Below are 13,876 nucleotides of genomic sequence, written 5' to 3'. Positions count from 1 at the left end.
CATCTTTCTGAGATATTCCCCCCCCCTCAGATGTAGTATAATTAGTAGTATAGTATAGTTGGAGTGAGAACAATGCACCCATTGATGTATGCAATTTCCAACCTGACTGGGTATGTCAAAGGGTGGATTGCCTCTACTTTCATTGACATGTTGAAGGAAGGCACAGAGAAGCCTGTATCCGTCCACTTTTAGTATCCATAATTCTATGATTGCTAGCACCTTGCTGACAGAGCAAAGCAAAGTGGCCATAAAATGTTGACCGTGAGAGGCAGAAAACACAGATTAACTGGTTCCCCCCCTCCCTTGGCCACTTTTGCAAGTTGACAGCACTTATTGTCAAACCTTCCCAGTGTAGACATTGGGGATGTTTACAAAGATATTCTTTAACATGTAACTGCTGGATTTTAAGTTTACACATTTTTATATGCAGGGGTGACAAGCATCTGGGAAGCAGCAGCATCATGGGGGGCAGGTGGCTCTACAGGAGCAGTGCTTGTGGGGAGCTGGCTCCTGTCCCGTCCCTCGGATACAGAGGTAGCAAGGGGGTAGTGCATGGTTAGGATTTACTAAGAAGCCCAGACTTAACAGTAAAGTTAGCATGTTAATGTCTACATGTTAACATCCGTAGTGGACATAGCCTTAGGAGGGAGGGAGAGAAGTACTGACTAGAAGACCTACTACGCTTTTGAACTGATTCAGTAGCAGATTCAAGTGGCTATGATGTAGAAAGGACTTATCTTGAACAGCCCTTACAAGTCCATTTTTCTTTCAAGAATTGGTGGGGGGAGGGGAGCTTCTTAAATCCACAAGTTAGGTTGGGAGATGTTTTGATGATCTCCGTCAGGGCTGGCCAACCTGTGCCCCTAAAAACTGCCCCCCCTCCTGATTCCCTATGTTCACTGTCTGGTGTGGCAAAGCAAAATGGCGCCAACAAGATGGCACCAGCCAATGGGAGCCTGATGGGGCCAAAAAGCCATCTGGAGTTTTGTTTAAAGGGGCAGTGTCCTCCTGCCCCTCCCCCCAACCAAACGTGGTTGTGCCTTTCTTCTCTCCCCCCCTCCCCCCCCTTTTTCTCCTTGACAGCTTTTTTCCCCTTGGACCTTTGTGCTATTCTCCCAACTATTGTGGCTCTTTGTCTTTAATGGTTTGGCCACCCCTGATCTGCTTCTTTCAATCTTGAGTCTATTGAACTTTCTGTAAAAGCATATGTATCTACCATCTTCTGCACAGACATGACCTCACCATTACAGTTGTAAAACTGCATCTTGTTAAGGAGATAACATTTGGGATTGTCCGGGTAACTTCTCATTAGTGTGATTTCATCACAACTGAGATTTCTGACTTTTGATACAGAACTGTTAACTTCCTTTTCTGAACTGTTACATGGAACAGAAACATGGCAATTTTAGCTGTCATCACTACTGCATTGAAAACTCACTTAGTTGTCACGAGTCCTATTGTCAACAGGCCTTTGAAGATGCTGAAATGACAGTGTCACTTTGCTGTGACCTCTTTGACAACAGGAGATTCTGCATACCGTTTCTCAGATACATTTAAAGTAATCTAATGGAGGAGTCTAGTGACTATTCTAACACTACTGAATATTGTTTCAACCATTGCATTACAGTTCAACGTTCACATGGTGTTTCTGAAAAACACCATGTAAACTAAATAGGAAAGAAATTCACAAATATAGTTCCCACTGCTTATCTTGTAAGTTTATACATGAGTGAATGCAATGAAGGAATTGTATGATCAGTGATGTACAAAAGACAAGCTGTCATAGTTAGTTGTGTGAACAGTTTAACTGATCATCCTTAAACTTGTTTTGGGAATAAAGCCAGTTTAGTAGGTAGTAAACTAGTGCAGATTGTTTCTCGTAGCAACCGTCTAAACAAATTAGCTGTCCCTTCAGAATGTGTTGGTGGGATAACCACAGGATACCATAATGACTAAGCATTGCAGGTTACATCCATAGGTATTTTTCAGGACAACATAATATAGAGGCCAAAATCTTACTGCCGGACTGGGCAAGTGATTAATTCTAACACTGACCAAACTCTCGAAGTTCATTTACTGGTGAAGGGCAGTTGCAGCACAAATGAGGTATAGATTTATACAGTGCAGAAAGGAGAATACGTGAATGTTGATTACTGAATAATAGTAAATAAACCAGCATTTAGAATGTGCATTTTGTTAACACCATGGGAATTGTTCTTAGCTGTCTCAAATACGTGCAACATATATAAGCTTGCATAATTAGGTATTCAAAATTACTTTTGGAAGCCCATACTGTTAATAGGAGTCATCTAATGAAAAATGTGCTCCTGAGCAGGGAGGGAGGACAAGGTGGCAACAGCAGGAGAAATTACTTTAAGAATGGTATACAAATAAACAATGGAATAAGTAACTTCTTACAAGATAGAAAACAAATGAAGATGATGAGAAGGGGCATATTGTATGAGGACATGAACTTCGGTGCTGCTTACAGCTACAGGGAACATCATAGTAATAACAGATGTCCTAGCAAAACAGCCTTTTGTTAAGCTGGTGCTTTTGATCTGGCCTAAAGCCTTTTGGTATCAATCAATATAGTCTTGATGTAGTATTGTTTAGAAATAAATCTTACTATTTTTTTGTTCATAGACTCTAAGTTTCCTTACTTGTATAGTCCTCAGATGAATTGTTAACTGGACACTTATGAAGAACAGCAAAGGGCAACCAGAATTGGGGGAGGGCCACTCAGGTGACCCACTTTCACCTCAGTGGGCTGCAGCAATCTGAGGCCCACTAGGGTACCACCTGCAGCCCCACCACCTTGCTGTCTGTCCCTACTTTCCCACACACCTCTTTCACTGGGGCACCAGAGCCCTGCATTTTCTACTACTTTCCCTCTCCCCCAGCAGTTTTGGAGCACTCTGTCCCTCCTCCCTTAGAGTGGGAACCCAGCAAATTAACTTTGGGATGAACGGGGAGGTGTGACACAAGTGATTTGGTGCTCTGAAAGTGGTGGGAGGAAGGAGGAGTGATAGGAAATGTGGGGCTTCATTGCCCAGAGAAGGGGTAGTGGGGCTGCAGATGAAACCCTAGTGAGCTGCATGCTTCCTGCAGTGTGCAGGTTACCCACTACTGATATAGAATGGCAAATGACCCCTATCTGTACCCTAAAGGGAGCATAGTCCAAGTCAAAGCATGTGACTAGGAGTAGAATTCCTGAGTTCTGTTACATACCCTTGTGGTCATTCGTGGCCTTGGACAAGTTGAGTAACTTCAGTTACTCAAGGGTGGTAATTAAGCATGTAAAAACCCATGTAATCCCAGTGAAACAACTAAGGGGGGCAGGCCCCCCCCAGGCTGGGGCCAGGTTGGAGTTGCCTGTGTCCCTATCCTGGACAAGGGCTGCTCCTGCCAATGATGTTCCCCTGTCCTCAACTGGTCCCACAGGCCTGTAGCAGCCCTCTGCCCACAGTGGACAGGGAGCTTCCTCCGCCCCCACCAGTTAACTGGAACCAGTAAGCATCACATGTTAAGGTTAACCTAGTGATAATACATAACATGCTCCTGCTTTAGACATCACTGCTTATATGGTGGGTGGGTGTGTGTGTGTGTGTGTGAGAGAAATATGTGAATCAGTGAGAAATTGACTTGTCAGCAAGGTCAACATGAGAAACTTTAAATATTGTTATTCACTGAACTCTCTGAAACTTTGATCCTTTAGAGGTAAAGGATTGACTCTGTGTACACAAACATGCAGAGGGGCAATAGGGCCAAGGTCTGATATTTCTCACTTCTCTATAGATATAAAATTTTTTTGCTGTTCACAAGCATGTTATCTCTGGAGACATAAATCCACAGTTCTTCATCTCTGATAACTTCTTGACTGAGCAGTGAGCTTCATTGGATGTATAGGTTTCTAAAGCTATACAGAAGCCTCTGGATCACCATAAGATTGAGTCCCTAGTCTGATATTTTTGCATTATGCTATATCTTAATTAAAACTGTCTTTACATAGGTTCTTCCAGCATTTTATCAAATCAGTTTTTAAAAAAACATTGATTTTTTTATCCACCTTGGAATCAGGTGCTAGTATCAATCTTTCAGTCATAAAAAAAAAACATTTTAGTTTAGTTGAAACTTTTAAGAAATATAGCAACAAGATTCAAAAACCTCAAAGCAAAACTACTAGTCAAAATAAAATGAGACTTGTTCATATGTACACCCAAATGCTTCTAAGTAGTGAACTACAAGTCCTTTTCAGATAATGAAAATACACTAAACTACAACTTGCTTAAAGCTATATCTCCAAATTTCTTCTAAAGTAGAAAACAGAAGTAATCAAATTAGATCTTGAAGGTTAATTTATAAACTCAAGTCTTGTTTATAGTATTCTGTGTCATTAGATAGCTAGTACTCCTTCTGTTTCAATACTATAGACCTGGTGGTACTTCTTTGCTAGAAGATTTGATGAAATAGGATTTTCTTTATCAATCCATTGAGTATTTCTTAGCTTCTGATCTAAGTTGAACTTCTTGACTAGTTGAATCTTTTAACCTATCTAAATGACTGATCTTCTCCTATTCCTCAAATGGGGCACATGACAGATCAAGCAGCATGAAGATACTTCACTATTACTACATATAATTAACTGACAATGGCTGCAGATATTTCTTCTCTGGATTTGATTCTTCCTCTCCTGGAAGAGGCTTTTATGTACTGAAACTAAACCAGAGTTGGTCATAACTGAATTTCAGCAACACTAACAAACCCGTGCCATGCTTTTGACAGTATAATTTCACAGCCTAGCTTTTTGGTGCTTAATTGCCTAAACTTTGAAGGGAGGAAAGAAGCAACAGCTCCTTAAGATTAACTAGGTTTCTCCTCAAGCACATGTGCCTTTCCCTAGACATACACAACCCACTGATATGATACTGACTTTTTTGTACTCTTATCCAGTGCAAAATTAGCTGTATGCAAAATTAGCTGCATTACACTTAAAGTTCTGTTCCTTCTAAGTTGAAATAGAAGTGCTGAGACTTCTAATTCCCTTAGATCGGATGTTCCCAACCTCTTTTGGTCCCTGTACCCCCTTGGCTTTTAGTAAACCTTCCTGTACCCCTATTCAATATGAAAGGAAATAAATTCTAGACACTAGAATCCACAACTTTTTTTCACGAACACTACTACTTTTGGAATATTTCAATTAGGATAATCTAGTAATTTACCAAATATTCCCCATACCCCCTTGACAAGCTTCTTGTACCCCCTGGGGGTACACATACCCCAGGTTGGGAACCCCTGCCGTAGATTATTCAAGAGTAGAGATCATTCAAACTTCCCCATTAACTTCAGTTGAACTTCCCTTTTGGCTTAATCCTGGTTTTGTACCACCTTGTATTTTACCACTCTGGTGTTCCACTTCAATATTCAGTAACATCCTGAGGGACCAGAGTCCCAGTGGAGGACTGGTGCCTAGGAACCCTGCAGGCTGGCAAGGCCAGGCTGCTCAGTCCCTGGGAACTTGGGGGCCAGATATGACCTTGCCTGGTCCAGCAAAATCCCTTATTGAGGATTGGTCAGGTCTTGAGGGTGCCAAGCCAGGGAGGTCAAACCTGTATGTCCTTTGCTTATTTAGAACAGCCTCTTTCCAGTTTGTAACTTCTCTTGCTCTTCTCAACATCTTCATATCTGTCATTCTGATAAGACTATCAAAGGTGGCAGTCAGGAATAGATTCTATAGCTACATGAAATAACTCTGTGCAAGTAAACTTTCCATACTAATGTTGCTTTCTGGATACTTGCCATTCCTCAAAGTCTAAAGCGTGGACCTACATATATAGTATCTGCACAACACAGTGGTGCAATGCTAGAAGAAACTGTCCATTAAATAGTGAGGCTGTATACTGTATAAACTATAGTCATTTATAAGTGACACTGCATCATCGCAACTTGCTTTTCTCCTAGCTTATAAATCCTGAACTAAGATCATGTCATTTGATAACCAGTCTAGCTGCTGTTGGGTTTTTTAAGAGGTGCTCTGTTTTGGACTTTTAAGATTTCAGTTCCAATTAGAGAATGAGAAGGCAGTTGGAAAATATATTTTCATAGGACCAAATTCTGTTGGTAAAATTACAAATTTGAGTTACACCAAGCTCTTCAGATCTGGGGAAGGAAGCAGAGTGTCTGAATATTGTATTGGAGAATATCAGATGGTATATGGTGCAAAAGTTGTATCTATCATAGTACAATTTTTAAAATACTGACTTAAGTTGCTTTGGTTCATATCCCGTAGAACTGTTAGTACTGGCATTTCCTGTACAAGAAGTTATTTCAACCTTTTTAATCCCAAACTGGTATGGGGGATGGGGGGAAGCAAAATAACAAAGTTTCACAAGTAGTTCTGAAACTCTGCCTCAAACATTGAAACAGTTAAACTACTTTTGTTTTTATTCAAGCTTGTTGACTTTAAAACTACACTATTCGGATTCTCTACAACCTGCTGTATCCAGTGCTGTGCTTTTTTTTTAGATGAGGACAAACGCTCCCTTTCCAGATATGTTTGTAGAAGCCATTTACTTACTAAATAAGTACTTGTCAAAATGAACAACTTTCTTTCGTTTAGCTCCAAAACCTGGGAATTAATCCAGCTAACATTGGATTCAGCACTCTAACAATGGAATCTGATAAATTCATCTGCATCAGAGAGAAAGTAGGAGAACAAGCACAGGTAGTCATCATAGATATGAGTGATCCGACTACACCAATCAGACGTCCAATTTCTGCAGAAAGTGCCATCATGAATCCAGCTTCTAAAGTCATTGCTCTGAAAGGTGAGTTGCTGCTGTTTTCTGTAGAATCTACTATATGACCAAACCAGCCAAGAGGCAGCTTTGAGTCTGTAGTGAAACAAAGTGGGTTTTTAACTTTTTTTGTTTTTTTTAATTCAGAACTTGAGTTTATCAAAACTTGACCCTACAATCTTGGTTATAGTAGCCACTCTTTGTCTTGGATTTAAGAGTTGAGCTCAACTTACATTCACAGCATAGTAGTAAGCAAATTCCTCTGTAGAAATGCATTACTGCATTCCATCCTGAAAGTTGAGGAAGGGCATTGGATACGGAAGAGTACATAAACTTTAGACTCTATATTTCAACAAATTTGAAAAGACTTTAAAGTGTCAAGACCAGAATGTAAAGCTCACTTTACCAAACATATGTTTATATATCACTTGCTAACCTGCAACAGTAGTCTGTGAGGAGGAAGGCCTCTGTATAACTCTTTAATGAAACTAGTGCACATCTGACTTGCATGTTAACCCTAAAATATAATACTAAGGTGCATCTGGAAATACATAATTGTAATAACAGCAAGCAGCTCATGAAGACTAAATAGACATTTTATTTAAAAATTGGCAGAGGATCACAAGACTTAAAGTGGAAGTTTTCTCTGCAGGTAAAACTTGTGAATGTAGAATATATAATAGACACTTGAGAATGTTTGCAACCATTTTAAGCTAGTTTTAAGCATTTTAAGGTTGCTCTTGGCTTCCTGGGTACTATTTCACAAGTTACTAGAGTACTGTGGAATAAAGGCTGCCTAGCTTATCAGAGTAGCAGAATAAACACCAATGAGCTTGCAAATAATCTTGAGTTAACTGCTTTAACTCTATTGCTTACTCTGTACTTTTCTTCCTGCATTCTTGTCTTAAACAGATGGTGAGTTAACATGTCCTGACATTTCATGTTTAGTGATACAAAATGGTCTAATCTCATAAAAAGTACTGATATTTACAAATAGTTCAATATATTTACAGCTATTGGGAATTTGAATCCTCAACTAGTAACTGAACAAAGAAGAATCTCCTTTTATTGATGTGATTTACCATTTTGTTGCTTTGACTATTGACTGTACCAATTAAAGGAGACAATATTAGTGTGTGTATATATAGTACACTTAGTAGAAAAACTGAATCAAATACTTTTATGAGAGACCTTTGCTAGCATGATGTCTTGTGTGCTAGTCATTTTGCCTAAATGTAATTAGTCTGAAGTCATGGTGATATTATCTAGGGGTCCAAGAAATCTCTCTAAAATCTGGTCTTAGAAAACATGGAACCTATTCCTGTTTTGATCAGCCTATACAAGAGGCAAAGGCTTTTTTTATAAAGACATATAAACAGTTCCAATTTGAGCTGGAGTCAAATATTATTTCAGCTGCTGTATGCATTTCCTTCAGACTACTATGAATAGCCTCTGTATGAGGTGGGCAGAGATGTTGAACGATAAGGTAATAACAATTATAAGTTTGATGTTCAATATCACACTGCCTAGAATATATTCTTTTAATCATAATCTTGGACCCCTGTAAAGCGACCTATTGGCAAGGAAAGTGCATTCTGTATACTAGTAAAACTTCACCCAGTGCTTAAATAGAACTGTTAGCCTGCCTGCAACTGAAATTAACCTACTAAATGTAAAAAGGTTTAGTATGTCTAGCTTTATTTTTACCAATATAGACTTCTCAAAAGCAGTATTGTCCTGCTACAGAGTGAATCAATTAACATAGTCTTAACAGACATGTAATTGTCCAATGTATGGTGCCTGTGTACCAAAGACATTAAACAAAGATCAAGGCCCAACAGACTTGGGGTAATCATTCTGGAGACTTAGAATCTCCAGGGAGGTGAGGAGGAAGAGTGTTTAATAGCTAAGCAAGTGACTGTATCCCTAGTTATCATTGGACAATGGTACACAATTTCTGGAATTACAGCAATGCAAATATTTCATAAATGTAGAGTAGGTCAGACTTTCTCCAGCATTTAATACTTGGCTGCCTGACCAACAGGTGGAGTATGCCAAACTTTCCCTGCTGATGGATTGTGGAGATGGCAGTCAAAACTGTTAAATATTGTTTGGTTTTTGTTTTTTATGAAAGTATGTGCCATGACTGAGTTTCTCATAATTTGAGAATTAGTGAGTAACAGAATGTACAATCTCAGTATCCAATGGGAAATGAGATTTCTAAAATTAGCAACTGTTACAAGGTCTGAACATGTACAAATTGCATTTCTAGATTGCATGTTGCATTCCTCCAGTGTACTAAGTAATTCTTTTTTGTCCTTGTATCCATATCTTTTTCTCTTGCTATGTCTTGGGCCACAGTCACTCTTTTTATAACTGTGGGGCAAAACAAGTGGGGAATGCAGTGTTTTCAGAAGGCATTTCCATACATTAATATGGAAATGTAAATGCAATTTCATGCTCTAATCTTACAAACATTAAAACATTTTCCATGTCTGTTTTAGAGGAAGAGTTTTTATTAAACAAATGAAATTCAGAATTGCAGTGAAACGCATTTGTTTAAAATCAAGTTTTGACCTAATTCATAGAGGATATGATCAATTGTCAGTCCTAGACAAGTAAGCTATTGTCTTCCAACACGTGGGAGATCAGAGTAAAAAAGCAAGAGCTTGTGATTCTACCCTAAGTCCTGGTATTGGAATGGTAAATGTTCTTCTAAGTTATCAATTAAAACTAATTCAAGTAACATCATGCTACAATCTGACCCTTATTGCAGAGCTGTACACAAGAGGACACTCCTAAACTAGTCTTACCTTGTGATTGAAGGCTGTGGAAAACTACACTGTAGGTCTAAACATTTCTTCTTAAATACCATGATTGCCACTGCTCAGCTTGTCCATTATACCCAAGATAAATTAGCTGAGTAGTCTGCACTGCTTCTACTAAAACAAATTCGGTTTCAAATGTTGGAACATTGTAGTAGAATTGCTCCTAGAAGTAGACTTTTAAATATGTACTCTTGTTAGCTGATTGAGGACCACCCATTTGAATTAGTGACACCAGATCAATTGAGCTGGAAACCTTAAACCCAGAAGATCTGGGTGTTCTTACTTGCTTTAATCCTGCTAATATCTTCAATTGTAGATATAGCAATTTGCATTTTCTCCATCGCCTTCCTATATGTGAAGCTAAAGTTTCCAGCAGGGGGCTGGTGAGAGTAAACATGTTTTCATAACCGCTTAGCAGTGTCTGCCAGTGCAGGTCTCTAGCATACCCATGCAGAAGATTAATGTAGCAGTGTTCTGCTTCTTGAAGCCTCTACTCCCATATGGCTTCTGGTCTCTTCAGTGAGTGGATTTAGGTTTAACTCCAGTCTTGGTGTCACATGTAGGGCTTTTAGTATTTAGCTAAGCAAAAAGCTTTGAAACTGATCCTTAAGTTTCATGGTAAAAATTAGGGAAAGTCTGAGAGTGCCTTGTTTGAAAATAGTCTTGCCATCCTATCAAATAACCTTCCTTCTAAATGGTTAGGGTTACTTAGTTAACAGTAAATTGTCATTCAGGTTAGGGATGTATATGTGTAGATAAGCTATTGCTATCAATTAAGTTTATCAGTTAATGCTTATGGACTGCATACATTCTCCCCTTCTGTTCCCTTCACCTGCCAGTAAACCTTTTTAGAGAGCTGGCCAGCAGCATGGCTCAGTTTGGGCTAGCACCAGCTCCCTGGACCAACACTTGCTGCAGCTCTGCAGAATCAATAATTTAAAAGCTTGGCTCCGTCCCTGTTATGGTTAGGGTTCCTATTATTGCAAAGGGTTAGGGTTTGAGCCGGGACTGAGTGCTGTCACTTACTGATGGATTGTGTAGTAAAATTGACTACACAATTAATGAATCCTAACATCCCTAATTCAGGTTTAATATCAGTTTCATGAAAGGGAAGTCCATTTTGAGTGAGGGGCTTTACTAATTATGAAACTGCTAGTCCTTGGACAGTTGTATTCCTGTACTTGTTCCCAAAATATTGACACTCCTGCAACAGGCATACCTTAGACAATACTACCCAGTCTTCAGTCTACTTTCCCAATCCACATAAAGGAAAATCTCCACTTGGCTAGGAGGCAGTAATTAAAATAGTAAGTTAATACCATAGTTCAATATTACTAAGCCTTATTGGAATAGGAATCCACTTGAAGCTCCGTAACTGTGTTAATTCCTAATGGCCTAGTCCAACTGTGTGGTTAGATACAATGTGAAGTTAAATCTTATCTGTCTTCTCTTGGATGAAAGGAATGAAGGTAAAAGCAGGCTTACAGGATTTCATTATGAGATGAGGCATTTTCCTAGTCTGTTTAGCATGGTAGATCATCCTGGAAATCTTGTACCCTAAATGTTTTATTATAGTTTGGCAGAAGCTAAAGTTTCACTCTATTTGCAGTCCATTCAACTGTCATGGTCTTAAACAAGAGCTACTTGCTCTGTAAAACTAAGTGACTTCAAAAACTGTAGCTTTTCCTTTTGAGGAATATTGGCAGACACAGGGTTGTTAATCCTATAAATTAGTCCTAGAGTCTCCAGGAACTAAAGGTGAAGAAACCTCTAAGGACACCTCCAACCACAAGTCACAACCCTAGAGACTAGCATAGTGTATTTTTAATTTTACCATTTAAACTACGCATAACAAGCCTGCTTATCTTGTTCTTTGGAAGTAAAATTGCTTTGAAGTAGCAGAGTTCAGTTTACAGAAGTGTCAGAACCTGAACTTTCAAAATGTGAGATTATTCATCAGCATGTCTCATCTTATTTTGGTATACTCTAACTTCACTGGACATTATGAAATATGACCTACATCTTTGATTTATAGCATTAGTATTGAACAACTTAAGCTGATTTTGATACACCTATGCTACTATCTCACTGAAATAGAGAACATTGAGGACATGCATATCAGTGGAGCCATAGGCACTTCATTACAAGTCACAACTGATATTTCACAACCCTAATTAACACTTAACTGAATAGTCTAACCTCTTTAATGTTTATTGGCTACTTGCCTAGTCTGTAGTCCCAGGAGTGGGGCTGTCAGCCAGTGCACTCCAGCCCCACTCCCAATGAGCCTCCTGTGACTCCATGCTGCTGCCTCTATCAGGTGGGGGGCTGGTCCTCAAGGGGAGTTAGTTTAAAAACCAGCTCCCCTCAGACTGGCTGCCTGTTGCCCCATGCTGTTGCCTCTGATACAGAAGCAGCACTATTGGGTGGCAGCAGCCCCTGTCGGCAGGTGGGGGGGTCCTGAGCTCGTGGAGTCAGTGTGAACTGGAACTGAGCTGGGTGGCCTGCCTGACTCCTCTTTTTTTAAATGCAGAGCCTCAGCAGGGGTAGGTCTCAGACTCAGCACAAGCCAGGATTGACCTGCTGCTGGCCAGCCTTCTAAAGTTTACAGGTGGGGGTGTGGAATTGCACATAGTATTTGGCATTAACTGGTAATCAGAAGCTGATTGGTTAATCAACTACACTATTACATCCCTGGGGTGGGAGGGGGTGTGTATAGATCAGTCTTGATGAGGAATGTTATCTGGTCAGTTCAGTCTTGCCTATAAATCAGGACTTGCTTGTCTTCATTGACTCTTTTCACTAAAACTCAGTAAATGGGAAGACCTTATGCATGTATTAAACACGTTTCCAGACAGTGTTCATTGCTTCTGCAGAAATGTTAAGTCTGTGTGGTGCAGCATCTATCATGAGGTTACTGAAACAGCAGAACTTCGGCAGCTACAGCATAGGCTAGGGCAGAGCTATGGCAACTTAACAATCTTCCTTCTACTGATTTTTATTGGAATATAGAAAATGGAAGACTAGCTTATTGTAGCTAAGCTTTCCAAACATACTTCCAATACATGGCAAATTACAGGGCTGTGTATAATGTCAAGAGGTCTGTGACTGTTTTGTATCTCCCACACCAGCGGGGAAGACGCTACAGATCTTTAACATTGAGATGAAAAGTAAAATGAAAGCCCATACTATGGCAGAGGAAGTGATCTTCTGGAAATGGATATCGGTAAACACAGTTGCCTTGGTGACAGAGACAGCAGTCTTCCATTGGAGCATGGAGGGAGAATCTCAGCCCCAAAAGATGTTTGATAGGCATGCTAGTCTTGCAGGCTGCCAAATCATCAATTACAGGACAGATGAACACCAAAAGTGGCTACTCCTGATAGGCATTTCAGCCCAGGTAAGGTACTTTTCAGAAAATGTATTATGAGTGCAGGTATAAAACTTGGGCCAAACCTGGAATATGAACTTATTGTTTCACACTGACTGTAATTCCTTACATTTAACACAACTTATTTCAAGAGTGTCCTGTAATAGATTGTCTTCAAACCTTTCAAAAGTAACATGGTAAAATATTTGGGTTGTTTGTACTGAAAGCACTAGTGGTTCATTTCCTATGCTCTTGATGCATATGCAACTCTTAAATATCTGGAGAAGTCACCTTTCAAATTTTTCTTTTCTCTCCTACCTCCACCTCTTTGTGTCCATTAGCAAAATCGTGTCGTTGGTGCAATGCAGTTGTATTCAGTTGATAGGAAGGTTTCTCAACCTATAGAGGGCCATGCAGCAGCCTTTGCAGAATTCAAAATAGAAGGAAACACCAAGCCTTCCACACTCTTCTGTTTTGCGGTACGGAGCCCTGCAGGAGGCAAGGTAAAACCTGGGGTAAACCTGATAACCACTTACTGATAACCAGGGCTCGCCAAGCGGTGGAAGCAAGCCTCACTCACCAGCCGTGCAATTCTGCGAGCTGCGCATGCGCAGTTTGTGCTGCGCATGTGCAGATCATGTGGCGTCTATGTGCCAGCTTATAATCTACTCATCACGGGCAAGTAGATTGTGATTTGTCGAGCCCTTCTGGTAACTTATACTAACTTGAACCTAAACTTCAATTGCTGTGGGAAGCTTTACAAACTAAAATCAGTGGCTACCTACTTCTCTTGCTCTAAGGTAACTGACTTCAGTAAGTTAACTTTTGAATAATGTTATACTGAAATTATAACCATGTTGAGCACTTGTTTAATGAATGGT

The 13,876-nt window shown here is 39.8% G+C and overlaps 1 protein-coding gene across 4 annotated transcripts in view; it reads left to right on the top strand.

Annotated features, from left to right (window-relative positions):
* Positions 1–13,876, top strand: part of CLTCL1 (clathrin heavy chain like 1) — a 56,391-nt gene that overhangs the window by 3,692 nt on the left and 38,823 nt on the right. For all 4 annotated transcript variants that reach the window (XM_075898237.2, XM_075898239.2, XM_075898240.2 and 1 more), the window contains exons 2-4: positions 6,620–6,827; positions 12,757–13,025; positions 13,337–13,498. In XM_075898237.2, coding sequence (XP_075754352.1) covers positions 6,620–6,827; positions 12,757–13,025; positions 13,337–13,498 — 639 coding nt within the window. The remainder of the gene's footprint in view (positions 1–6,619; positions 6,828–12,756; positions 13,026–13,336; positions 13,499–13,876) is intronic.

This window comes from Pelodiscus sinensis, chromosome Z, assembly GCF_052426305.1.
Source record: "Pelodiscus sinensis isolate ZL-2025 chromosome Z, ASM5242630v1, whole genome shotgun sequence".
Taxonomy (NCBI): Eukaryota; Metazoa; Chordata; order Testudines; family Trionychidae; genus Pelodiscus; species Pelodiscus sinensis.
The sequence above is the reverse complement of the archived record's forward strand: the minus strand, read 5'-3'. Positions and strand labels throughout refer to the sequence as shown.